The sequence below is a fragment of the Phodopus roborovskii genome, unplaced genomic scaffold, assembly GCF_943737965.1.
Source record: "Phodopus roborovskii unplaced genomic scaffold, PHOROB, whole genome shotgun sequence".
NCBI lineage: Eukaryota > Metazoa > Chordata > Mammalia > Rodentia > Cricetidae > Phodopus > Phodopus roborovskii.
In genome coordinates this window covers 10,290,290-10,314,499 of record NW_026125489.1, presented here as the reverse complement: position 1 = coordinate 10,314,499, position 24,210 = coordinate 10,290,290, and the positions used below count along the sequence as shown (strand labels likewise).

At 43.7% G+C, this 24,210-nt stretch overlaps 1 protein-coding gene across 1 annotated transcript in view; it reads left to right on the top strand.

The window, feature by feature from the left end:
* The window catches only part of Ptprr (protein tyrosine phosphatase receptor type R), a 198,239-nt gene that overhangs the window by 160,992 nt on the left and 13,037 nt on the right, over positions 1-24,210 (top strand). The window contains exons 9-13 of the mRNA XM_051176224.1: positions 3,822-3,901; positions 4,354-4,491; positions 13,981-14,091; positions 15,462-15,619; positions 18,661-18,774. Coding sequence (XP_051032181.1) covers positions 3,822-3,901; positions 4,354-4,491; positions 13,981-14,091; positions 15,462-15,619; positions 18,661-18,774 — 601 coding nt within the window. The remainder of the gene's footprint in view (positions 1-3,821; positions 3,902-4,353; positions 4,492-13,980; positions 14,092-15,461; positions 15,620-18,660; positions 18,775-24,210) is intronic.

Here is a 24,210-nt window from a genome sequence, read left to right as displayed (position 1 = left end):
CACTAACTAATCAGTACTAATGTCCCCACTGCAATGATTATAAGTCCTCTGATTTCAAAAGAGTTCCCAGTATGTTTGGGTCACTTCAGAGTTCAGCCTTTTCTGTTTCCTGTCCTTGGTGATAGCAGACAAGAGCTACACAATGTGTCAGCTTCCCATTTCTGGACCACTTGGTCCAGGATGCCTTTGCTGACAACTGATGTTGCAGATGTTGGATTCTCAGTGGAAAGTATCTGTAGCCTGAAAAATGTCTCCCACCCTCATTTTACAAAGTATAGCTCAGAATAGATACTTTAACCACTCCATTGGCTCCAAAGATCAGGAAAGACTGTAATGACAGGCACCGCTTTCTCTGTGGTTTGTTTGAGACTTTAATATGACACAAAATTGCAATGTCACATGAATTGCTTCTTATCAAATGATCAGCACTTTAAATATGATTGCCTTTACTGCTACAGCCCATAATAAGCCCTTAAGTTTGAAGCTTGTCTGTGTGTACGTACTGGCAAGGCTATCTGGTTTTGTGGGTATATGGCTAACCAACAGTCAATGACTTGTTGCTACTTCTTTGAGGACACTGTCTAGCTAGAACAGGCTAAGTAATAGATTAAGATCCAGAGGCCAAGTTTGGATCAAATTACAGTGCAGTATAAACAAACAGTGGTATAAAGCTTACATCCCAGATCGTAGGAGCAACTAAGCAACAGCAATCATGCATCAGTATGGAATCATGACACACAATCCACATGTATAATAGCACATCATATGTGTTTACTTATTTATATAACTAGAAAGCAATATAAACCCAAAACTGCAAAGCCCTGTGTACTCTGGTCATTATTTCCTATTTAAAGTGGTGATGTTCAGTAAGAATTCTCAACAGTGTTTTCTGTATTTATCAGATTTATATGACAGGCTCAGTGACCCACTCACTGAGGCAACAACTACAGCAAGACACTAGAGTGAGGTTTTCTTTCCCATTCATACAAAAGTCTTACAGTGTTTATGGGCTACTTAATCTTCCCCCCCACCCCATCCATTCTTTATTCTCCCATATCCCCAAAATAAACAGGGGCAATAATACTACCCTCTACATCTATTGAAGATGTTCAACATGCAAACTCACTAGCAGAGTCCTAACTAATGGATTAATAGGTTAATAACCAATATTAGATTCTATTTTCCTTCCATACCTAGATGATGGTGGGCCCTTCCTTAATTTACCTAGGATAGATTCCAGAAAATAAGGAAACACTGTATGTATAGGAAAACCTTGTTTCGACAGTAGACTGTTAAGTGCCCCATTTTCTCTTCTTACTCTCTCATGGTCCTTACACATGAGCTCCTATGACATCACCATCCTGCCCGGTAGGGGTCAGGTCTCCATGACATGTGACTGATCTGTGTTTCTCATATAAAAACCAATATGTAGCAATTGAGCACAGTACCACTAATGCAACTCAGGGCTGCATCAGCATAGTATCTTACTCCAGTTAATTACATTTAAGTCGCCTCAGGCAGCTGGTGGCTGCTATATTGGACAACAGGGTCCTGGCGTCCTCTCTGTTTTGCAGTGAAGTCAAAGACGGGTCATGGACACCTTAACTATGCAACCAAATCCTGTTCTTTCCTCCAGCTCCCACCTCTCTTGAATACACCTACGAAAACTATATCACTCCCTGTCCCCCAGCTTGCCCAGAACTCATAGGCACACACTTCCCAATCTCAAATCTATTTTCCCCAAAGCTCAAATCTATTTCAGCTGGGGAGGAAAATCTTAAGTACACAATTACCTTTGATGAGGTCTGTTCTTGTGTAGGTTAAAATACCAATCAGGTTTCGTTTTGTCTGGTAAACAGAAACTCAAGCTTACAATGGATCTGTTAGTGAGACCAGGGTAGGAGGTCTTCAGCGACTTGGTGCAGCAAATCTATAACTATATCCAATAATGTTGAGGAGAAAAGGAAAAAGGAAGGGAAGAGATAAAGAAAGAGGGAGACAAGGAAGGGTGGTTGGGAAGGAACAAGAAATTGAAAGGATTTGGCTGAAAAACTTCCTTCCCCTGCCCAATCATGTTATACATCATCTTAAAGTAGAGAGATGGCTCAGTGGTTAAGAACACTGGCTGCACTTATAGAGGACCCAGGTTCAATTCCTAGCTCACACATGGCAGCTCACAACTGTCTGTAACTCCAGTTCAGGGGACCCAACACTCATGGCAAAACACCAATGCACATAAAATAAAAATAACAAGTACTTGAACTTATAAATACATTATTCATTTTTCATAAATTATTCATTGTTTCATATGTTTAATTTATCTTGAGAGAAGTGCTTCTGAGTGGTTTACAAAGTAGGTGCCGTGTAACTCATGTGTTCCATGGGTGTAAATCCTGAAGAAAGTGGAGCTCCTTCTCAAGCTGCAATGGCTCGAGGCACCCGTGAATACAGCTAGCAATGAGCAGACACTAAGTCGCACACACTCTAGAAAATCAAAAGTGGCATTTGAGCCAGTCCCTGGAAATTCATTCTAGAGCTAAGCTCTTTAGGAACCACATATCAAATGGAAATTATTAAAGACATAGAAGTCAACGTGGTTCCTTCCTTCAAGAGTCTTGCCACAGCCCACTGAGGCCAGGCAGAGATGTAAGCACTTAGAACATAAAATGACAAATGCTGAAATAAAAGTCAAGGAAACCAGGCCAGGAAATTTGTCCACAATGATCCTTCAGAGAAATCCCCCCATGTGCTGAAGGCCCACCCCCAGAAAGAGGTCCACATTGTTGAGCTCCAGTCCCTTATCCCCTCTCAGGTCATACCTGACTCCTTAACAGGTCTGCTGAGCATCTTCCCAGTCACCTGATTCTTTTGGGTCATCCCAAGGAAGTTTGGGTGTGTTTTGGGTGAAACTGAGGGAAGACCCACCCCCTGTGAACAAGATTCTGTTTGTTTGGAAAATTCTGAAAGAGTAGTAGCCAATACCTCAGGGAAATTTTCTTAGACTTACAGGTTAGATGACGTAAGACCTCTAAAGCCCCGAGAGCCGAGTGACATCTAATACTGATCCATAATGTTTGCTATTTTGTTATTTTATAAACAGACTTAGAACTTGATACATTGAGCTGTGTGTGTGTGTGTTTGTGTGTGTGTGTGTGTGTGTGTGTGTGTGTGTTTAATCTCCTTTTCCCTTTGCTTGCCCTGTCCTCACACCCATCCTGATACCAATATGTTTCAGTTTCACTAAATCAAGACCAGGCAGGGTTGGGTCCTGAAGGGCTGGATCAGATGATGTAGTGAAATACAGCCGTGTTGTGGTGGCACACACCATTAATCCCAGCATTTGTGAGGCAGTGGCAGGCAGATCTTTGTGAATTTGAGACCAGCCTGGTATAGTTCCAGGACAGCCTCCAAAGCTACACATGGAAAACCTGTCTCAAAAAACCAAAAAGAAAGAAAATAAAGAAAAAGAAAAAGAAATACAAATAACTGGGCAGCCCGATTTGTTCTGAAGGAACAGAAGAAAACTAGAACTGTACTTCAAACTCTAAAGAAAAAGAGAGGGGCCCAAATGAGAGAGGAGTCAAGAATCAGAACCCCACTGAAACATGTCGTGACTTATGTCAGCATCAGGGATCAATGGGGGAAAGCCAAATGTCACAGGCAGATCAAGCGATGGACACACATATGTACCCAAGACAAACACTGACGCTGGATTAGTAGCCTTGAACTTACACACTTCCCTTTGCTGCTTATGGTTGCTCTAGAGATTTGGTTTTGGGAAGTAAATCTACTAAATGTGTTCATTCTGGTTTCCTCCTTAGATCCACTCAGCAGAGTGTGTTTAAGACCAAAAAATATCACTGATGCATTGAGTACTTACATTAATGCTAATTATATTCGGGTAAGTAACTATGCATTTCTGTCTGGTTGGCATGTTGACTTAATATATTATCTCCTTCCCTCTCCCCCCCCCCAAAAAAAACCTTCCCCAACCTTGGGTCTTTCTTTTTTCCCCAGAGTAGAGTTCTCTTTAATTTTTTCGTTAGTGTTTCCATGTATGTATGTTGTAGTCACATCAACTCAGGTGATAGGTAGGCATTTTACAGTGAGTCCTCCTTGGCTAGGAGTCCCTGAGTACAGGTCCATATGGACACGCTGTAAAACATCTTCACAACCCTCTCTGCCAAACGGCAAGCTGGATTTTCTGGGAAGTCCCACATATGTGCCTGGTTGTGTTAGTGCCAAGGCAGCTGTAATTCTGAAGATGACCCCTCACCCCCCCACACACACACACAAATGTCCTCTGCAACCCATGAGCATATGCTAACGTGTTTGTCTCTTCACTCCAAATAGGGCTACAATGGGAGGGAGAAGGCATTCATTGCCACTCAGGGCCCCATGATCAACACGGTGAACGACTTCTGGCAGATGGTTTGGCAGGAAGACAGCCCCGTGATTGTTATGATCACAAAGCTCAAGGAGAAAAATGAGGTATGATGTCTAGCCCAGGTCTGAATGTTAGACGTGCTACTCCTGCTATAGGAACAGAGACACGAAATGATGAGGTCACTTACGGATATTGTTCTGAGTGACAACCTTCCTTCAGACAATTTGGCACATGTGGCATACATAAATCTCATTTGCATACACACATACCTCAGTGAAGGCAGAAAGGGCAAGGAAAGTAAAAGTTATTCCAAAAGCGAGTCACTTTTTTTATGTATTAAAAGATGCCATTCTGATTGTTGGCAGCTATAAGTACAAAGAAATAAACATATAATAAATGCAAGCAAATTAAATATAGCAAGATACCTTCGCTGGTGATTTTAACTTCCTAGTGAGAGAGACAATAAATTACAGCACAGTAGAAAGGATACATGCTGTTGGGTACAAACCAGAGCAGGACAAGGGAGCGGCTGGGCAGTGCAATAGGGAGAGTGGGTGACAGCATGAAATAGGGGACAGGTAGGGGCTCCTTGGGAAAACGAGACTGAAAGAAACATTGGAGAGAAATGATTAAAAACCTGACAACTTTCCCAATGGCCTTATAGTAGGAAATGCCCACAAAACAGACAAGTGTGGATTTATTTCCACCCTGGCAATCTTTTCCAAGGATTGGACTTACAAGAATGTCTTACTCTCTTTTTCACACCAAACAACAAGATGGAGCAGTTCCTGGAGGCTGCTGTCTCAGGCTTCGCTTGTGTGTGAGGGTCTTACTGAAATAATTAATGGTCGGGCTTAGTTGATATTGTTTTCACTGCTGTCAGAGTTAGGGCACCCTGGGGTGCAGGCTTTCTCCGCCCTGCACTTACAAGGGAGAAGTAGCCCTTCTCACCCATTTTTTTGCTCCAGTTCTATTTTTACTGCATCCCCTCGAGAGCCCCGTGATCTGCTGAAAGCTAGGATACATTTGACAAATAATTCTCGCATTCAAATGTTGTTGAGGATTTTGTTTTCCTCTTTGGCTGCGGAACTCAGAGGTTGGAGGCATACTTCATTGGTTTGTTTTTCATTTTTAGCGTTCAGCTTCTTATCTTTTCTAATGCTTGAAATATACTCCCAGGGACACGAAAGCCAAACATGTTGTATATTTGCTGTGTAATCTGCTGCTTGTTTATTTCCTGTAACTAGTCCCAGTCCAAAACAGTGCAAGACAATGTTTTTAACCATTCCTTCACCTTTAAATTAAAAGAAAAATCCTTCATGCCCAGGCATGTTACAGATGCATTATCATATAGGAAACTCTGATGTTTTGCAAGTCAACATGATACCGACAGGCTTGCTTTAAAGGGATACACTGTAGGTTCACACCACCAGGAAAATGCTGGCTACTGAACAGCAGCCAGCATTCCATTGTTCCCAGTGTCATTGTTTAAAATAGACAAAAATCATTTCCTGCACAGAAGACGGAGGTGGGGATATCTTTAGAAGTTCCCACGCTTTATATGTTTATGAACTGCTCACTTTCTAATAAACAAAGAAATGGATACTCACCATCTTCCTTTTAATAAGCCCAATAATCTCAGGTACAAACAAAAACCTAGAGCTGAAGAATGAGTTCTTAGAATAAAAGAGACCTGCCTGGTGGCTGGTAATGTTGAGTTCTTTCATTTTTCAAATGAGACTCAACATGAAAGGAATTCCTTATGAAGTAATATGGAAAACTGTTCACATTCTTTTAGCATCAATTTTTGTATTACTAAAGAAGGTAACTGTGATAGTAGGATCAAAACTGGCAAGTGGCAGAAACTGGAGATATGGCCCAGTGACGGAATACTTGATTAGACTACGTAGGTCCTAGAGATCCAGGGTCTAGAAATTCAGAAGGAAGGAAGAAAAGAAGGAGAGAGAGGCAGAGAAAGACAGAGCAGAAGAAAGGGAAGGAAGGAGGGAGGGAGGGAAAGGAAAGAGAGGAAAAGACAGAGAAGAAAAAAGAAAAATCTGTTAGAGCTCACTGTAATGACCCCTGCCTCTAGTCTCAGCACTTGGAAAGGGTCACAAGATCAAGGCCTGCCTGAGCTGCATAGTGCAACCCGCCCCCTCTCTCTTTCCCTCTCTCTCTCCTTCTCCCCCCACCCCACCCACACACAGTTTACAATCTTACACTGAGTCAACATCCTCAGACACCTCTGACTGCCACTGCCTGTAGTTCGCTCTTCATCTTGGAAAGAAGGAAATGTTGAGCACATCACATATACCGCGGGAAACGTCGATAACCCTGTGGTGCCCTGATTTCATGTGCTAAGCGCTGTCCTATGCCAACTCCTCAGTCATTTATGGAGTGCGTTAATGTAGGGATAGTAACTGTGTAATGCAGGTAAGTACTGTGGAGATGAGAGACCCGGACATGCCTGGGATTGTCGTTACTCAGCACGTGCATACATGAGAGAACTCAGAGGCAAAGTATCCTTATAGGAGAGACTTCGAGTTAGCATGTGATGGGTTCCAAGTTTTAATTCAGGCTTAGTTCATGCTGAAGCCCAGACACCTAATCATCGCCCTAAGGCAGTAGCAACCCACAGAAGGGAGGACTGTGGGAAGGCCAGCAGCCTGCTATTGGTCTCAGGGGAAAAAATAATAATAATTAAGAGTCTGGACTTACCTTTTCTGAAGTGGAGAGATTTCCTGATAATGGAGCCTGTCTGTCAAGTACTTAGCACACGCACATCCTTGTCACTGCTGAGCCCTTCAGCCTGACTTAAAGGAGTGAGTGACTGAAGATCCGCATAGCACTCCCTTTTGTTTATTGTTTTTGTTTGTTTTCTAATAGGTTCACTTGTTTACCCACCGCAAACAGTTTAACTTCCATGCCCCCTACAGAGGAATCACATTTTAACTTTCCCTTTCTTTCATTTCCTTTCCCTCTCTGTCTGAAAAAAACAAAAACAAACAAACGAACACATACAAAACATTCATTTCAATTACATATTTTCAACAAAAAAGTTAACACAATGCCCAGGGGGCTGAAGTGTGAATACCTGCCCCGCCCCAGGGAGGGGGGACGGCCAACCAACAGTGAGTGACCATGATGGCATTCAAGAAACCACATGCCATGCCAGATGTGAGCAATCTAGTGTGCCTGGAGCACATAGTGGGGACTCAGGGGAAATGAGATTGAAAAGGAAGGTTGCAATGCGGATCCAAAACTAAACTGAAGTCTTTGGGGTTTCCTCCTCCGGGTTGCTCAGAAGCTTCCAAATGGGGACCGACAGTGCCTGCCCATGTGACTTGTGACATTAGAAGCACAGTTGGTGGAGGCTCTGGGGTTTGGATTTGGGAAACTCAAAGAGAAACACGTTAGAAAGTTATCCAGACCAGAAATAACGAGGTACTGAATTAAGGCAGAGGCGGGATCCTGGGAAAAGGGAATTGGGTTAAGAGGTGTCCTGAGCCAAGAGGACAGCGCTCTGCCGTGTTTGAAGGTGAGGCTCACAGAGGAGCGCTGGACTGAGGTTTGGAGCTGAGTGCCGTGCGTGGGAGTGCCGTGAACCCAAATTGGAAGAACAAGGTGGGGATTTTGAGGGAAGAGAGTGACTTTTTCATTTCAAGTATGAAGTTTGGGGGAGTCCGAGAGACTTGGGGGGTCTGTGTGGGTAAGAGATGAAGATAGGATGCATGCTAACAGAAGACAGAGGAAGGCTTAGAACTGGTATAGAGAGAACAATTGGGTACTCATATCCCATTGCATATTATGACCCTCTCCCACACTCCATTAAAAAATCACTTTAATAACTACTGGATCACATTGTGTGGATGTCAAAACGCACAGTCGCTTGCTTATTAATAGGTGTTTAAGTTGCTTTGATTTTTTTTTTTTTTTTTTTTTTTTTTTTGGTCCACGCCTCACACCAGCTAATGTTTGTTGAGATATATCTGTAGATGTGAAATTACCTGACCAAATGGCAACAATGTTTTGAAAGCTCATATTCCTCTTAAGGATGGTACAGAACACACCATAAGTGTAAAGGGACTTCCCCTCTGCTCTCTGAAGCATCAGAAACTGAGGAGACCTAGCCTGCTGGAGTAAGCTAACACAGAGTCACAAGGAGAGGAACATAAACATTGTGGGTACACCAGAACATCCCAAGAATGAAAAGTGAGCATGCACTAAACCAATAAGATCAAAAAGCTTACATACAGTTCTCCTGTGGGAGAATGGACTGCATGTCATAAACTGTTTAGAAATGCATTGGGGGAGGGGTTCTTGTTTAGCTTTAAGTCTTCTGGGGGTTTTGTCTTGTTAACTCCTGTGTATTAGTTTTTGTTTGTTTGTTTGTTTGTTTTTTAGTCAGGATACTCCTAGGTAGTCCAGGCTAACCTCAAACTCACCATCCCTTCCCCTTGGCCTTCTGAGTACTGGGATTACCAGAGCGAGCCGCCATAACCATCCTGAGAAATTGCTTTGAGGGGAAGTAAATGGGCCAGCAGAACAGATAGCAGTCTTGAAGGAAGTTCATCTGGGCTCTGGGTGTGGTATCGGTTCTTGTTTCCTCTGTCAAATCTCTCTTTGGAGATTCTAGGGAGGGTCTGGAAGATCTTCCCTCATTCAGATAAGGGCACTTCAGAGGGAGCTGCCTGCTCAGGGCTTCCTGGGGCTCTGAGGGTTGAGGGGCAGGAAGTGTAAGTCTTGGTTCTGAAGCTGTCGCTTTAGATCAAGGTACTTGACACATCACTTGGATCATTATCTGGAACCCCAGCACAGCCACACAAATCACTATCCCCTCTCCTAGAGTACCACACTTTATCTAGGTTGTCCTGTGGTTGGCACACACGTGTGCACACACATCCATGTCTAGTCACACACATGTAAAATTCACCTTTTAATAATGGGGCTGAGGTTTGTTCAGTTTTGGTTTTTTGGGTGCCATTCTGAAACTAGTGCTCCGGGTTGAAAATATATATTCACATTGTCAGAATTCCTTTTTTTTTTTTTTTTTTAAGTGAGACAGCATACAGAAAAGCCAGTAAAATGGTATTGGTGGTGAATCACACTTGGGTTCTAGGCTTTACAGAAGCCTTGTAGTTGTCCCATTGGCCTGGTTTGACCATAGTTTGCTTTGTTGGTTGTTGGTTTTTTTTTTTTTTACCAAAAGTTTAGCTGAGTGTACGGCATACCCTTTTCAAAAGCTGAAGGACCCCAAATTTAAAGGTAGGCTGGAATACATATCCAGACCCTGTCTCAAGCCCTTTGTCCCTCAAAAAGTTTTGTGTGACAAAGAAATATTCAGAAATAGAAATGCAGGCCATAAAATCAAGGGAAAAAAATTCCCCACTTAGATTCTATGAAAAGTGAGAAATCACATTGCATTTATAATGATCCCCTGTCGTGATGGTGGTTATGTTCATTATTAGAGCTCATTGCAGGCATGATTGGACAAGAGCGTTAATCCAGTGGTAACAGATGGATGCCAGAGGTAATTCATGTCCCCTGCTGTCCTATGTTTCCTTCCAGAAACGCAGAAAAATTCCATGGAACAAGGATCTTACCTTGTGATCTGTTTTATTTTGTTTTGTTTTTTGATAAATCAATATTTTTTTGATAGCTCTAGAGTGAGAAAAGGTTAAGGAGATACAAAATCCATTCCTAACAAATCACCTGACTCTCCATGTCCTCACCTGTAAAATGACTTGAAGATAAGTGATACCTGCTGCTTCCCTACTGCCTTAGTCAGTGTTTTGTTGCTGTGAAGAGACACGTGCCAAGGCAATTCTCATAAAAGGAAGCATTAACTTGAGGGCTTGCTTAGCGTTTCAGAGGATTGGTCCATGATCATCGTGGCAGGAAGTAGAGAAGCGTGTGCTGGAGCAGTAGCCAAGAGCTTTACTTCCTGATCTGCAGACAGCAGGCAGAGACAGAGACAGAGAGAGAGACAGAGACAGAGAGAGACAGAGAAGCTCAGCCTGGTGTGGGCTTTTGAAACCTCAAAGCCCGCCCCCAGTGGCACTCCTCCTGCAGCAAGCCACGCCTCCTAATTCTTCCCAAACAGTTCCACTGACTGGGAACCAAGCATGGAAACACCCGAGCCTATGGGGGCCATGGCTATTCAAACCATCATACCTACCAACCTCAGAAGATTATGCAAGGGATCAAATGATACATTGGTGGTGAATGTATGTTAATGGTAAAACTGTGCATATGGCAATGATATTTAGCTGACGCATTAGGAATGGTAGAACTTATTATACTAACTGTAGACAATCTGTTCCCATTCTATCCCTCCCATATATGAACAGGCCCAAAAGCTGACTCTTTAGGTCAGAGCCATTTCTCATGTGCTGGTACATAGCTTTAACTCATACAACAAACATCTCGACTTCAAATCTGTGTATAACCTTGTTACTTGGCAGTCAGATTCCTAACTGTGCCTCCCCGTGTTCCCCTCTTGCTATGAGCTGCTGGCTTCAAAGAATCAATCAATGTCCACGGTGCTTTCAGGCAGTCTGATGATTAGTTGCTTACACGAGATCTATACGGTCCTCTTAAAACCCCTTTCCTCCTCCAAATTATGGATTCTCAGAGTTAACAGATAACTCTACTGAAAGGGTGAGCCCACTCACCAGAACAATAGTGGTGATTTGGGGCTCTGTTCACCTGGATAGGGTGATTCTGTGAATTGCTTACACTTAGTGAGGGTTCCCAGAATTATCTGCAAGGCGTCATTTTCTGCCTCTCCTGTGTCATGGCTCTGACCACGATAAGTAAGCCCCGTGATGCAGTTCAGGGCGATCATTTAAATATGAAGTTGGGCCCCTTGAACAACCTTTCCAGCCCTAATCTCTCCCCGCCCCACTCGGCGGATAACTCAAAACCATCCATACTTATCTGATCTCCTTTTCTATTTTCCTCCAATGCAAGAGGGTGGGGTTTCGGTGTGTAAAAATAAGCTATTGTAACTTGGAAAGGACATGGGATGCTAATTAAAGGCTGTTGGATGAGCAAGGCATACTGCTGGGAGCTGCCTGCCAGCTGCTTTTTTGGTAAAGAATCAAGGAAAACACAAGAAGCCTAAGCAAGCTCGGGAGAGACGAGGACGTGCTTCCACGGTTCAGGTTGTACACCACTGGATTCAGGGTGCAAGCGCCAAGCTCCCGCCTGGCCAGCTTCCTCAGTGGTTTTGCGAGGCCTGCTGCTCAGGGCTGCTCATGGACACATGTGGTGTGCGAGTCCGCTGAGCCACAATATACCTCTTTCTCTGGCCATCTTCAACCAGGATCCTGTCAGTCTCCCAGGGCTCATCTGGGAGACATGAGTACTAGGATCCACAATAGCTTGGGAAATAACTGAGGCTCCATTGAAAGAAATTAATCAAATGGGTTAGTGTAAGTGGAAGGGATCCAGGGCTGTACAAGAGATCCTGCTGGTCAGACTCGAGGCCACACCGGAAGCCTGGCACTGCTCTGTGACCCTGGACCCCCAGGGCTATAAACAAGAGGACTAGCAGGGCTCTCTGGAGGCCGGCCTACTGCACATCCAGTGGCTCGAGGACATCAGAGAAGAGTAATAGTACAGGTCTCAGCATCCAGATGCAAAGACTTGTATACGCGTGTGCGTATGCGCGTGCGCACACACGCGCGTGCAAACACACGCACAGAGTCAGATCAACATATAGATAGACTGAAACAGTTCACTCTACCTTTAAAAAGAGGGGGTCTTTTAACTTTTTTAAACTTTATTCTTTATTTGCCGGGCGAGAGTGGGAACACACTAAGGTGGGATGGTAACTTCCTGGGGTTGGCGTGCTGCTACAGGATCAAGGGACCAAACTCGGGTCAACAGTTGAGCAAGCTGAGCCTTCTTGCTGGGCGTGGGCATACTGTCGCCAGTCAGGGTCTAGGATATCTGATTCTTCACGTGTATGATAAAGGTACATGAACACTTGAAAAAAAAGTTAGTATATATAAATTCAAAAGTTGGTGCTGGGCAAGAAGGCTCAGTTTGCTCAACTGATATGAGAAAATTTCTACAAATGTGTGCATGCTTTGGGAATTATCACCCAGGAGCCTTAAAATATAGCAAGGTGGGAGGGTGAGGAGAGAGATGGCCCGATGATTAAGGTACTTGCTGCTCTGCCAGAGGATCAGAGCTCAGTTCCCAGCACCCACATCGGATGACATGCAACCACCTGTAGCTCCAGCCCCAGACAATCAGACGTCTTCATCTGGCCTCAAGGCGCCCACATGTCTGAGAGTACATGTGTGTTCGTGCACACGCTGTCAAACACACACATAAATGAAAAAATCTGTTTTACAGAATGTGGCAGCAAGAGCTCGTAAAAAGACTCGAGTCGCTAAAGGGCTTGCCGCCCAGCATGGTGACCCAAGTCAATCCCTGAGACCCACACAGTGACAGGAGAGAATGGATTCTAGCTGTCTGTCCTCTGACATCCCCACATGACCCATGGTGTGTGCATGCCCACACACATGCACACATATACACAAAATAAAAAGTAGCATGCAGTAGGGGATAGAAGCATAGTAATGACACGTTTTAAGTACTTACTGCATGCCTTTGTCCCAAGTACTTGGAGTGTAAGGTTATAAGCAAATTGAGTCCAGAGAGGTAAAGTGTGCTGTTCCGAAACTAACGTCTACACCCAAGTCCTCTGAGTCCAAAGCCTGCCCTTTAACCACCCTGTTATATCCTCTTGTTTGCAATAATAGCATTATCTTTCCCATTTAGTCCTCCACAGAGGATCCATTACAAAAACATGTCAAGCATAACTTTGTTCCACGTTAATGTCAGTAGGTCTCATAAGTGAAAAACACCCACATCACTTTGGGTGTGGAAAACACAATGCTTTGCATATACTAATCATCACTACACCTGCCTTTCATGCCAGGGGATCCTTATTCTATGGACATGCAACACATTGCAGGTATTCCTTTGGTTTGATAAAGCAGGGACTAGCACCTGGCCTCGGCCACCATGGGAGAGAGCATCCCTTATACTTGTTGGTTGTTAAGGAATTCTTAAATCCTCATTCGAGGTTAGGGAAATTTTACCTTGTCATTATGACTGGTGTGGGGTTAAGAGTAAAGCATGACAACACTTTTAAAACATAAACTTTATTGAGGTTTATTCTACACATCATACAATTCATCTCTCTATATATCACACAATTCATCTCTCTACACATCATAAATCCATCTCTCTACAATTATATAATTCATCTCTCTACACATCATAAATCCATCTCTCTACACATCATAGCGTTCATCTCATCCTACTATATTCACAGAATGATAAAAAACTGGCTTTTGAATATTTTTCTTCTTTCACATATTACATCCTGACCACAACGTCCCCTCCCTCTGCTCCCCCTCCAGTCTCCCACCCCAGATAAACCCCACTCTAAAGAGAACAGGCCTCGCGGGGACTTTGGGGTGTTTTCATTGATGAGAAAAAAAATCTGAGACCTCTGGAGGAAGAGCACTACCAAGCTTTGCTATGTCCTTTCTCCTTTCTCCTCCCTCCAGAAATGTGTGCTCTACTGGCCAGAAAAGCGAGGGATTTACGGCAAGGTTGAGGTTCTGGTCATCAGTGTGAACGAATGTGACAACTACACCACGCGAACCCTCGTCCTGAAGGTAAGATTACACAGCTGTTGCTGTCTCCAAAGTAGGTGGGGATAAGGGGTGCACTTCTACTTTGCAATGACTTCTCCTAAGTGCTAGGAGATTCAACTTCCACAAGCTAGATGATACTGAGAGCAAAGACAAGCCATCATCGTTCTCTCCTAGTAAAATACGGAATAATTAAATTAATCTAAGTAGGCATTGAGGCAGTTCATTTTGTAGGATGTTGGCATCATCGAGATTTCACTCACAGAACATCTCTGACTTAACCTTTGGAAAGCCCTTAACTAAGGTCTGTGCAGGTGACCTTACCAGGACTTTGATGCTTATATCATCACTGTGGTAGAAGCAGCATGTGGTGAGGTCTGAGAACTGTGGAAGAGAAAATCCACACAGATGCATGGCCGTGAGAGGAAGAAGAGCCTGCAGGTCTGAAAAGAACTTCAAAAGCTTGTCGTTAACAGTCATCCATAGAGACATCCCTAGACCAGTTTCCATCATACAGATGTGGTCTTAAGTCATGGGGCAGCAGGTGGCAACCAGCATTGCCTTGGCATTATTTTCACTTTTAAAGAATAATCAACCCAAGACCTCAATCCTATCTACCAGCAGCCTACTGCTGAGATAGAACCATCATGAAGGAGGACAGTGAAGTCGCAGCTCCAGGGATATTTGCTAGCAGAGGGAGGCTTTGTGGAGACATGTCTATAAACACACTTGCTCTGGGTTTTGCCATGGTGTGTGTGAGCCTTGCCTCAAAGGGTTTCCATGTAGCTCCTTTCCTGTTAAGGTTCCCCGCTGTTGCTAGATACCAACATTTGAGATGTGTATAGAATGAGTCTTATCAAATACCAAACAACTCATCTTATGTTGGCTGATGATTTTATACATGATCTTTCAAGATTTAGAGGACAGGAAACACAACATGTCCCTTTCTTTCTGTTATATTTCCACCTCTTCAGCAGGCCCTGGTGGCACAGGCTTTTTATCCCACCACACTGGGCCAGCCTGGTTGACAGTTCTAGGACAGCCAGAGCTATATCGCGAGACCCTGTCCTAAACAGTAACAACACTTACAGCTACTAAAGCCTATTATAAACATATACTTAGTGTTTCGTATGAATGAGATACATGTGATAAATGCCAATACAGACCTTGATTCTTAGAAGGTGGGCACTCAACCTTCCCACTCAAGCCTGGATACACACACTATGACTTTCTCAAGTTGAAGGGGGAATTTTGAAAAGCTTCTGGACTTTTCTTTCCTACCTAGAGGTTAGTTGGCAGCAAGAAGGGAGCCAGGGAAGTCACTTGGCGTTGTGGTGCGGGTGCCTTTTAGTTCCACAAATGAGTGAGTAATTGGTGGCTATTGCTATTTTCAGCAAGGAAGTCACACCCAACATGTAAAACATTACTGGTACACTTCATGGCCTGATCACAAGACGCCAGACAGTGCCCATCCCCTTCTGCAGCTCATGCTGGATGTAGAAGAAGACAGACTTGCCTCTGAGGGCCGAGGGCCTGTGGTTGTCCACTGCAGGTAAGGCATGAACTGACCCTCCTGCCAAAATGGCTCTCTCCTCTTATCTAATCATAGAACATGTAAAAGTGGGGCTTAGCTTGCAGGGCGTAACTTTGTAGTGAACTAAATATTTACTAAAAAATGGATTAATATCCTAATACTAAAGCTTTCATCAAAACACAAAACAATGCTCACAGAAATTTTGGGACATTTTTAGCAGCCAGCAAAGCATTAAAGTTTCAAGTACTAAATAGATGGCTGAGTGAGCAAGAGACCCTCCCCCGTCATTGTATGTGAAACAACTCTTGCTTCATTTTGGTCTCATTAGTCGCTTACACACTAAGAGCTGCAGATATCTCTAACTATTGATGGAGCTTTGTTGGTTTAGGATACCATGTGGGTTGTGGCTTGATAGCACTTGTTATGGTGGGTTTGGTGGAATAGTTTACTATTGTCAGAGTTTTCTCGTGAAAACCGGATGGAAAATAATTTATGAAGTGGGAAGTGGGCAAGTGGCCATTTATTTTCAGGAAAACAAGTGCACACACAAGGTATGCAGACCAGGTATACAGCAGCAACAGTGTTCCGTGGGTTCTCTTCCTCATGTCTAGCTTGAAGTTCACCTCCCAAAACTGAGATTTTTCCCCTTCTTTTACTTTTCATGTGCCAAAGCAAGTGATTTACATTCATTTCTATGACTGGCCATGTATTCTATATTTTTCAAAAAAAAGGGGGGGGGTTATTGATTTATTTAACCTTCTAAGTATCCTAAGAAAAAGTTTATTAAACTACATGATTTTAGATTTATTTTACTCTCCTGTTTTGAAACTTTGTGGATTAATTACAAGTTCTTATGCCTGCATCTAGTTATCAAAGGTGGCATTGCCCAGTTTCTAGCATTAGAGTTTTTTCTAAACTCTTGGAGCCAAAGGAGAACAAAACTAGTTGGGCATCAAATAGGATTGGAGCCCCCACCCAAAATCATTAAGCACTAAGGATATCTAAACTGAGAGAGGTCCCTTCTGATTACTGCTTCTGAGAATTAGGACTGCTTTGTTCCCTTCACTCTGCATCCAATGTTGACAGTTATCTTTGGCCCTTCTTGCAACTCTAGTCTCAGTATCTAATCAGTGGCCAGATTAGCTTTCTCTTCAAAGTTTCGCCCACAATCACGCTTCCTGTCCATCCACCCTAGTCCGGGCCCTCATGACCTCATCCATGTAGTTTAGAAGTGATTGACTAATTGCACACACATACCCTCTTCCCTCGGACCACTCTGGCATAGCCTGTGTGCTCCTATGTGTTCCTGCAAATGTTTGCATGATGTTTATAGTCCTTGTTCAAAACTGGTGGATAGGTTCACACCACCCGAAGCGAAACTGCTTAGCCTTGACTCCGCAGATACACCGCAGAGCTGAGAGAATTCCTTGACATTATTTGAACAAGTTTGAATGTATACGTGAGCTTCTTTCTGGAGAGTTCCTATCAAATTCTTTTAAAAATCTGTAGAAGATGTGGCTCACCTCTTAGCTTCTCATGGAGGATCTTAGTTTCCAGGCCTGGTTTGTTTCCTGCATTTCTACTCAAAACCCTTCCTTTCCCATTGATGCTAACCTACTGCCTATCACAAGTCACTGTCCTGTTTTGCATCAAATTCTTTCCTCACATTATTGCTGCACATGGGATATATGTTATAATTCATGATAGACAAACACCTGCCATTCCTAGAATGTGGTTGGCATCCTATTTCTCCAAAGAAACAAAGTCTTTATGAACATCTCAATTAAAGGGGACCCATTCCTCATAAATGTCTATTTAGTCACATCCAGCTGAAAAGAGAAAACATACTAAATATGAGAAATATTGTGATCATGAGACTAAAGACAGTAGCATATACGGTAGAAGACAATGAAATGCAAATTGAAATGTTTGTTACGTTAAGATACTTCTAAGTCCTGGGTACTAGGAGGAGTAGGTTAGATGTTGTGTTACAACCAGTGGGAGCCAGCAACAGTGTTTGGTAAGGAAATTACCTCCTCAGTTTGCAACAATGAACCCAGCAGCTGTGCCGTGAACCAATCCAAGAAAAGACTTGAGAACTGGGAAGCATTATGGTACCCGGCTGGTCATGAAATAGGGCCACAGTGAGGGTGTGAATACTCTACAGGAAGGAAAGCACGGATCGCAAAGGCTAGAAAATGGAAAACATGGTGACAGATGGGATGTGGGAGGCCAGAGAGGGGCAGATGTGAAAGAGGGAGCCAAGATTCCCAGGCTGGAAAACCTTGTAGCTGACGGGTAATATCTTTGCAGGAGAGATGAATAGGTGTGCATATTTAAGTATATTGAACTTGTGGAAAACAGTAACGTCAAAGTTCCATCTAGGCGAAGTGTGTGGACTTGAGATGCAGAGTCTAGAGAAATTTGCATAAAGATGATGATCAAAAATGGAGGGGGGGTGTTCAAGCCGACTCTATGGCCTTACTATGTTAGATAGGAAAATACATAAATTCTCTAAAACACATGGTATTCTGTTGTTATTGTCTCCTTGTAAGTGACTTGGAAACCTGTGCCTCCAGTCCCATCCTCGCTCCTAAACAGGAGTGGCTCTTAAGTTATCCACTACACTGCAGCATCTAGCTGCATCTCCCGGTCAGCTCCCACCCCAGAGCCCCTTGTCCCTGTGGCAATAGCATCCTTCCTGTCCTCTAGCTCTCTTCGGCATTTCATTTTTCCACTGCTCGCATTTAGACACCGTGATACGTCTAAATAGTTCTTTTTGACTGCTGTTCCTTTCCTTAATTGTTCGTCCTAGAACAATTACAGTATCTGCTCATCATTCTCCCAACCCCTCACTCCCTTCCACCACACTCATTCGGCTACTTGTGATTGAACGAAAGAATCTGTTTTAAACACGGAACAGTCTAGATGCGCAGTAGTCAATAATGGCAGGGTTATTGTTGTCATCATTAGCGCACTAGTGTCAAAGTCTAAACGTATACTCTTGAAAGAATGCAGTTTGACTCTGTTGTTTTTCCTTCCTTTTCTTTCCCATTCAGTGCGGGGATTGGGAGGACGGGGTGTTTCATCGCTACATCCATTGGCTGCCAACAGTTGAAACAAGAGGGAGTCGTGGACGCACTAAGTATTGTCTGCCAGCTTCGTGTAGACAGGTACGTGGAGCGGGGATGGCATCATAGGGACCTCAGTTCTGAGCGGCGCTGTCCATCACAGTCCCATCTAATCGACCTCACTTCATGACAGCTCTAAGGGCCCAGATCTCCATTCTAAAGAGCATGCATTGCAGGGAGAGAAGATGACTCAGTGGGCAAAGAATTTTGACTTCACACACGTGAAGATCGGAGTTTGAACTCCCAGGAACCACAGAAAAGAGAGTGAGCATGAAACTTGCTCATAGTCCCAGAGAGCAGAGAGTGGACACAGGAGGCCCCTAGAACAAGTTAGCTAGCTAGACTAGTCAGAAAGTGAGACCCAGGTTCAGTGCAAAAGGGAAGAGTAATTAAGGAACACGCCTAACATTGACCTTGTACTGCCACGCGTGTGCACACACACACATGTGCATCCAGGCATCCAGTGACCCAATGTGCCCACATATACATGCACATAGACTACGCACACACACACACACACACACGTAACGAGTACGGTTTTTCCGCCTGCCGCCGCCCGGTCTTGTCCTGCCGCCGCGCCAGCCCCAAATAATACACAGAGACTCTGTATTTGATACAATACTGTTGGCCGGGTTACTTGTTTCTTATCAGCTAGCTCTGCCTTAGTTATTAACCCATTTGTGTTAATCTATGTATGTCCACGTGTTCTTCTTACCGGGAGCCGGCTGCCACATACTGCTCTCTCCAGACTCTCCATCTTGACTCCCCTTCCTACTTCCTATTTCCTCCTTGTCTCCTAGTCCCTCCTATCTTCCTTTCCTATTGGCCAACAGTGCTTTATTATTAACCTGTATGAGAAACATATACAGAATGACATCTCCCATCATCTCCTCTTTTCTGTCTAAATAAAAAGAAGGGTTTTGACCTTAACTTAGCAAAATATACCACATAACAGTTATCAAATAAGAATCACAGTTAACACTATTTAGTCCATTAACATTTAGCAAGATTTGAAGAAAATATTCCATCATCTATCATATCTTTGTGTATCTAAAGTCTAAGTAACTTATCTTTAATACTAAGGAAAACTGTAACCATAACTCTCTGTCTTCAAGTCCCTCAAAGACCACAGAAGGATAGTATAAACTCTAGAAATGACAGAGACAACTCACTGCCTGGTCACCCGAAGTTCTTTTGTAATCTTCCATCTTCAGCCCATAGGCCATAGTGTTTCTGGCAGACTCTTCAGCAAAATAGGAAACTTTAAACTGTCTTCTTGTCTTGGCAGTTTTCTCTGTGTCCTGCAGACTGTCTGGCAGATTCTTTCATGAAGCAGGAACTCTGTAGCAATGTCCATCTTGAATCAGCAGTCACTTCTCTGAGGGTCCTGCATGTCCAGTTTATACAGCATAAAGTCAAACAGTCCAGACAAGAGCAGTATCTTGTCCAAATGGCTAGTCTTGCCATATTGGAAGTAAACTCCATAACGTGTTTCTTTAATGTCCATCTTCCTTTTTGACGCAGGTGGTGTTACCAGGAGCATTTATGTCTCATTGTGAAGTAAAACCCTAAACCATTTTAAATGCCATATTCTGTAGGTCTTTGAAAGGTTTGAAGAATTCCTATATATCTTAAAGACATCTCTGTGTATCTTGAAAACCCTAACTAAACTCTAAGCTTTGACTATCATAGGTAATTATCTATAATCTGTACTACATTATACATTACATTTCTAAATGAGCTATACAAACAAGAGAAGAAATATACATATGACAAAATTGACCTTAAATTGTACCAATAAATGAAAATCCATTCCAAAACAAACTATGCATATCTATACCATAATTCCCTTTTTACCTTTAAAAAGATATTGGTTGTGATCCTTAACCATTTATAACCAAGTCTATTTAAATGAAAACAAACATTTATAAACAATATTTGGGAATTTGGGCGTCGTTCTTTCCAAACTACTTCCTGCTGATAGGGGGCGCTGTCATGGGGATCCTAAGAAGATGGCTGTAGTCTGCAAGGCTGCCTTGTCCAAGCTGTTTTGAATGTTGGATCACCAGGAACGCTGTTTCAGGGGGTCTGGCTTGATCAAACCACATTAGTATGGAAGGAATCCATAGCTTTTTATTTTCTGTGGAAACAAAAATAGAAATCCTTTTCCCCAGTAACTTGTCCTTGAACTTAAATGTTGGAGTCAAAGCATTTTTAAAATATATAAATTGAATTAATGCAGCAGCATTTCCTTTATCAGTTGTTGTTATTTTCTCAGCAGTCAAACAATGCAGAAACAACACAATAGCATACAGTAACCAGCTTCTCTCTGAGCTTTTTATCTTTACGTGGCTTTATTATTACTCTGTTTCTTTTACTTTTTATTTTTTGAGACAGGGTTTCTCTGTGTAACTCTTATCTGTCCTGGAATTTACTCTGCATACCAGGTTTACTTTGCAAATCACAGAGATCTGCTTGCCTCTGTCTCCCAATTGCTGGGATTAAAGGTGTGTGCCACCACACCCAGTTCCTCTTTGTCTATTTAAAACCATTTTATTTTCTCTCCCAAGCCTATGTATTTTTAAAAACACACTGTAAACTTTTAGCGCCTTTTCTTAATGTGAATCTGTCTTTACTGTAAATCTTTTTTATAGCCACGAGTCTTTTATCAGGTAAACAACAACATTGCTAAAATGAAAGTCATAGTTGTTCCTGCCTGGTTTACCAAAGATGGCGGCGGCTATTTTACCGCCAGCAATGAGAGCTGTAGTTATTGCCTTAGTCTGCCCTGCAATCCAGCCCTATGCTGCCGGCTTGGAGATGTGGTCCCTGCCATTGCCAGCTCTCATACACACCACAGGTTGGAGGCCACAAAACAACAACAAAAAGACATTGAACAAACTGATTGTAACACCAACCATCAGAAGCCTAGGCACCAAAGCTTGCGGTTAGTCCTTCCTCATTTCCAATAAGTTTACGATGTCCGTGTATACGCTGCAATTTCTTTTGACTTAGTGGAACCACTTAGTTTAGTATTTTGAATCTTTAGCATGAACACATTTGCTATTACCAAGTGTCTTTTTTAAAATCTCCTTTCAAAATGTGGTGAAATACACATAGCGTCTTACACATTCGTTAGCGGCGATTACGTAGTGAGCGCGTTCACACTGTTATACAAACAACGATCAGAATTGCCTTCACCTTGCAAACCTCTGTGTCCACTAACTGGTCCCTCTACCAACCCAGCACTTGGAAACCATCATGTCTTTCTAGGCGTGACTGTCCTTGGTCCTCCCCATCCTCCTCCTCTTTCAGCACAGCCTCTCTGTTCTTCTTTTCAGTTTTTGGGTTGCATGTAGCAGACGAGCCTCAGGCTCTGTGTACAAGGCACACTGCCACACTTGAGTCTTGGGTGACATTCGCTGGCAAAGTCGTGCTATAGTTGTCTTTTTGTGCCTGGCTTCATTACATGTAGCAGGGGTTCTCCAAGGTTTATCCATGTTCTGACGTGTGTCAGAATGCCATGAATAATATTCCATTATGTGTCTAAAGACACCATGTTTATCTGTTCATCTATTGACTAATGTGTGTATCGGTTCCATGTTTTGTCTGTTACAAATAATGATGTTACAAACATGAGTATTTACATGTTTATTTAAAACTGCGTTTTCAATCCTTTGGGATATTACTGGATTTAATTCCCAAGTGGGCAAAACAATTCTTACTTTCTACAAGAATTCCCACCACTTTATTTTCCTCCTGTTTTCTTTTTTTTTTAATACAGTAACCATTCAAATGTGTCTAAGTGGGAAGGTAACCGTTATAATAATCGATGCTGTTTAAAAACAAAACACAGGAGAAACTTCTTGCCCCACAGCTAAGACTGAGTGGTGAATGGAGAGTTGGGCCAGTAATGGAGAGGAAGAGTAGGATGCCTCTTAAAAGTGCATGGGGGAGTTGAGCTGCAGGGGGTGAGCTGCAGGGGTGAGCTGCAGGGGTGAGCTGCAGGGATGTGGTGTGCAGGGGTGAGCTGCAGGGGTGTGGTCTGCAGGGGGTGAGCTGCAGGGGGGGTGAGACGCAGGGGTGTGGTCTGGCAGGGGTGTGGTCTGCAGGGGTGAGCAGCAGGGGGTGAGCTGCAGGGGGTGAGCAGCAGGGGGTGGATCTGCAGGGGGGAGGTCTGCAAGGGAATGGTCTGCAGGGGGTGAGCCACAGGGGGGGTGAGATGCAGGGGTGTGGTCTGCAGGGGGTGAGCCGCAGGGGGGGTGAGATGCAGGGGTGTGGTCTGGCAGGGGTGTGGTCTGCAGGGGGGGTGAGATGCAGGGGTGTGGTCTGGCAGGGGTGTGGTCTGCAGGGCGGTGAGCCGCAGGGCGGTGAGCCGCAGGCCTCCAGTGAATGAGGCAGTGCTCTACAGGGAGAAAGTAGGAATACAGGACTCTCTCCTTTCAGAGAGCCTGGTTGTTCTAGATACTCAACATGCAAATACAGCTTTACACCAGTGAATGAGGCTTCTCGGCCCTTGAGAGGGAAAGATATGAGAAAGGTTGTCTGAGTCAGCAGCCAGCGCTGTCAAATGACAACAGAGAAGAAGGATCGGAAGCCCGTTCCTTGGACTTCTGCTCTGTTACGCAGGGCTCCCGAAAAGTAAACCCACTCCACTTCCCGAATCCCAGGGACACCAGCAGAAGTGCATGGAGGGAAACCGACTCTGAGCCAAGGTGGCAGCCGGCAACACCTGCCCACACCGTTTCAAACGGCCTTCCCAGTAAGGCCCTTGGCCTGCACGTGGTGTAGGCTCCCAGCACTGTTGATTACACACACACACACACACACACACACACACACACACACACACACACACACATCTCCCTCCTCCCCACTCACTTTTGTAGCCTGACCTGTGCCTTGGTCTCCATTTCCCAGCGGTCCCCTGCTGACTCCGCTGAATTGTGCTCTGGTTTTGAAAGGAATCACGATACATTTTTTAAAATCCTATCTAAATGTGTCTTCTGTCCACTCCTTCCTTCCTACAGCCAATGGCCAGAAATTTTGGCCTTGGCCTCTATCACCACCAAGGTCTTCCCACAGGGCTAGACTTTATTATTATTCTCGATAGACTCTTTAAAACATTTTCAAATTCCCCGCTGATCTGGTTGGTCCTTGGATTTGAGTCACTGCCAATATACGTGTCCAATATACCTAACTGGTTCCCGGAGACCCTGTGTGTAAGTTCAGCCTTGGTGCTGCTCGTTTGGAAGCGGACACTCTCCCTAATGTCCGCTCGAGAGGTTTTCCCCTTGCCTCCACTGTGTGCCTGTTCCTTCAGCTGCCCGGCCCCCTAGGAGCTCTGAAAAGCACAACAGAAATCTTCTTCTTCTTCTTCTTCTTCTTCTTCTTCTTCTTCTTCTTCTTCTTCTTCTTCTTCTTCTTCTTCTTCTTCTTCGTCTTCTTCGTCTTCTTCTTCCTCTTCCTCTTCCTCTT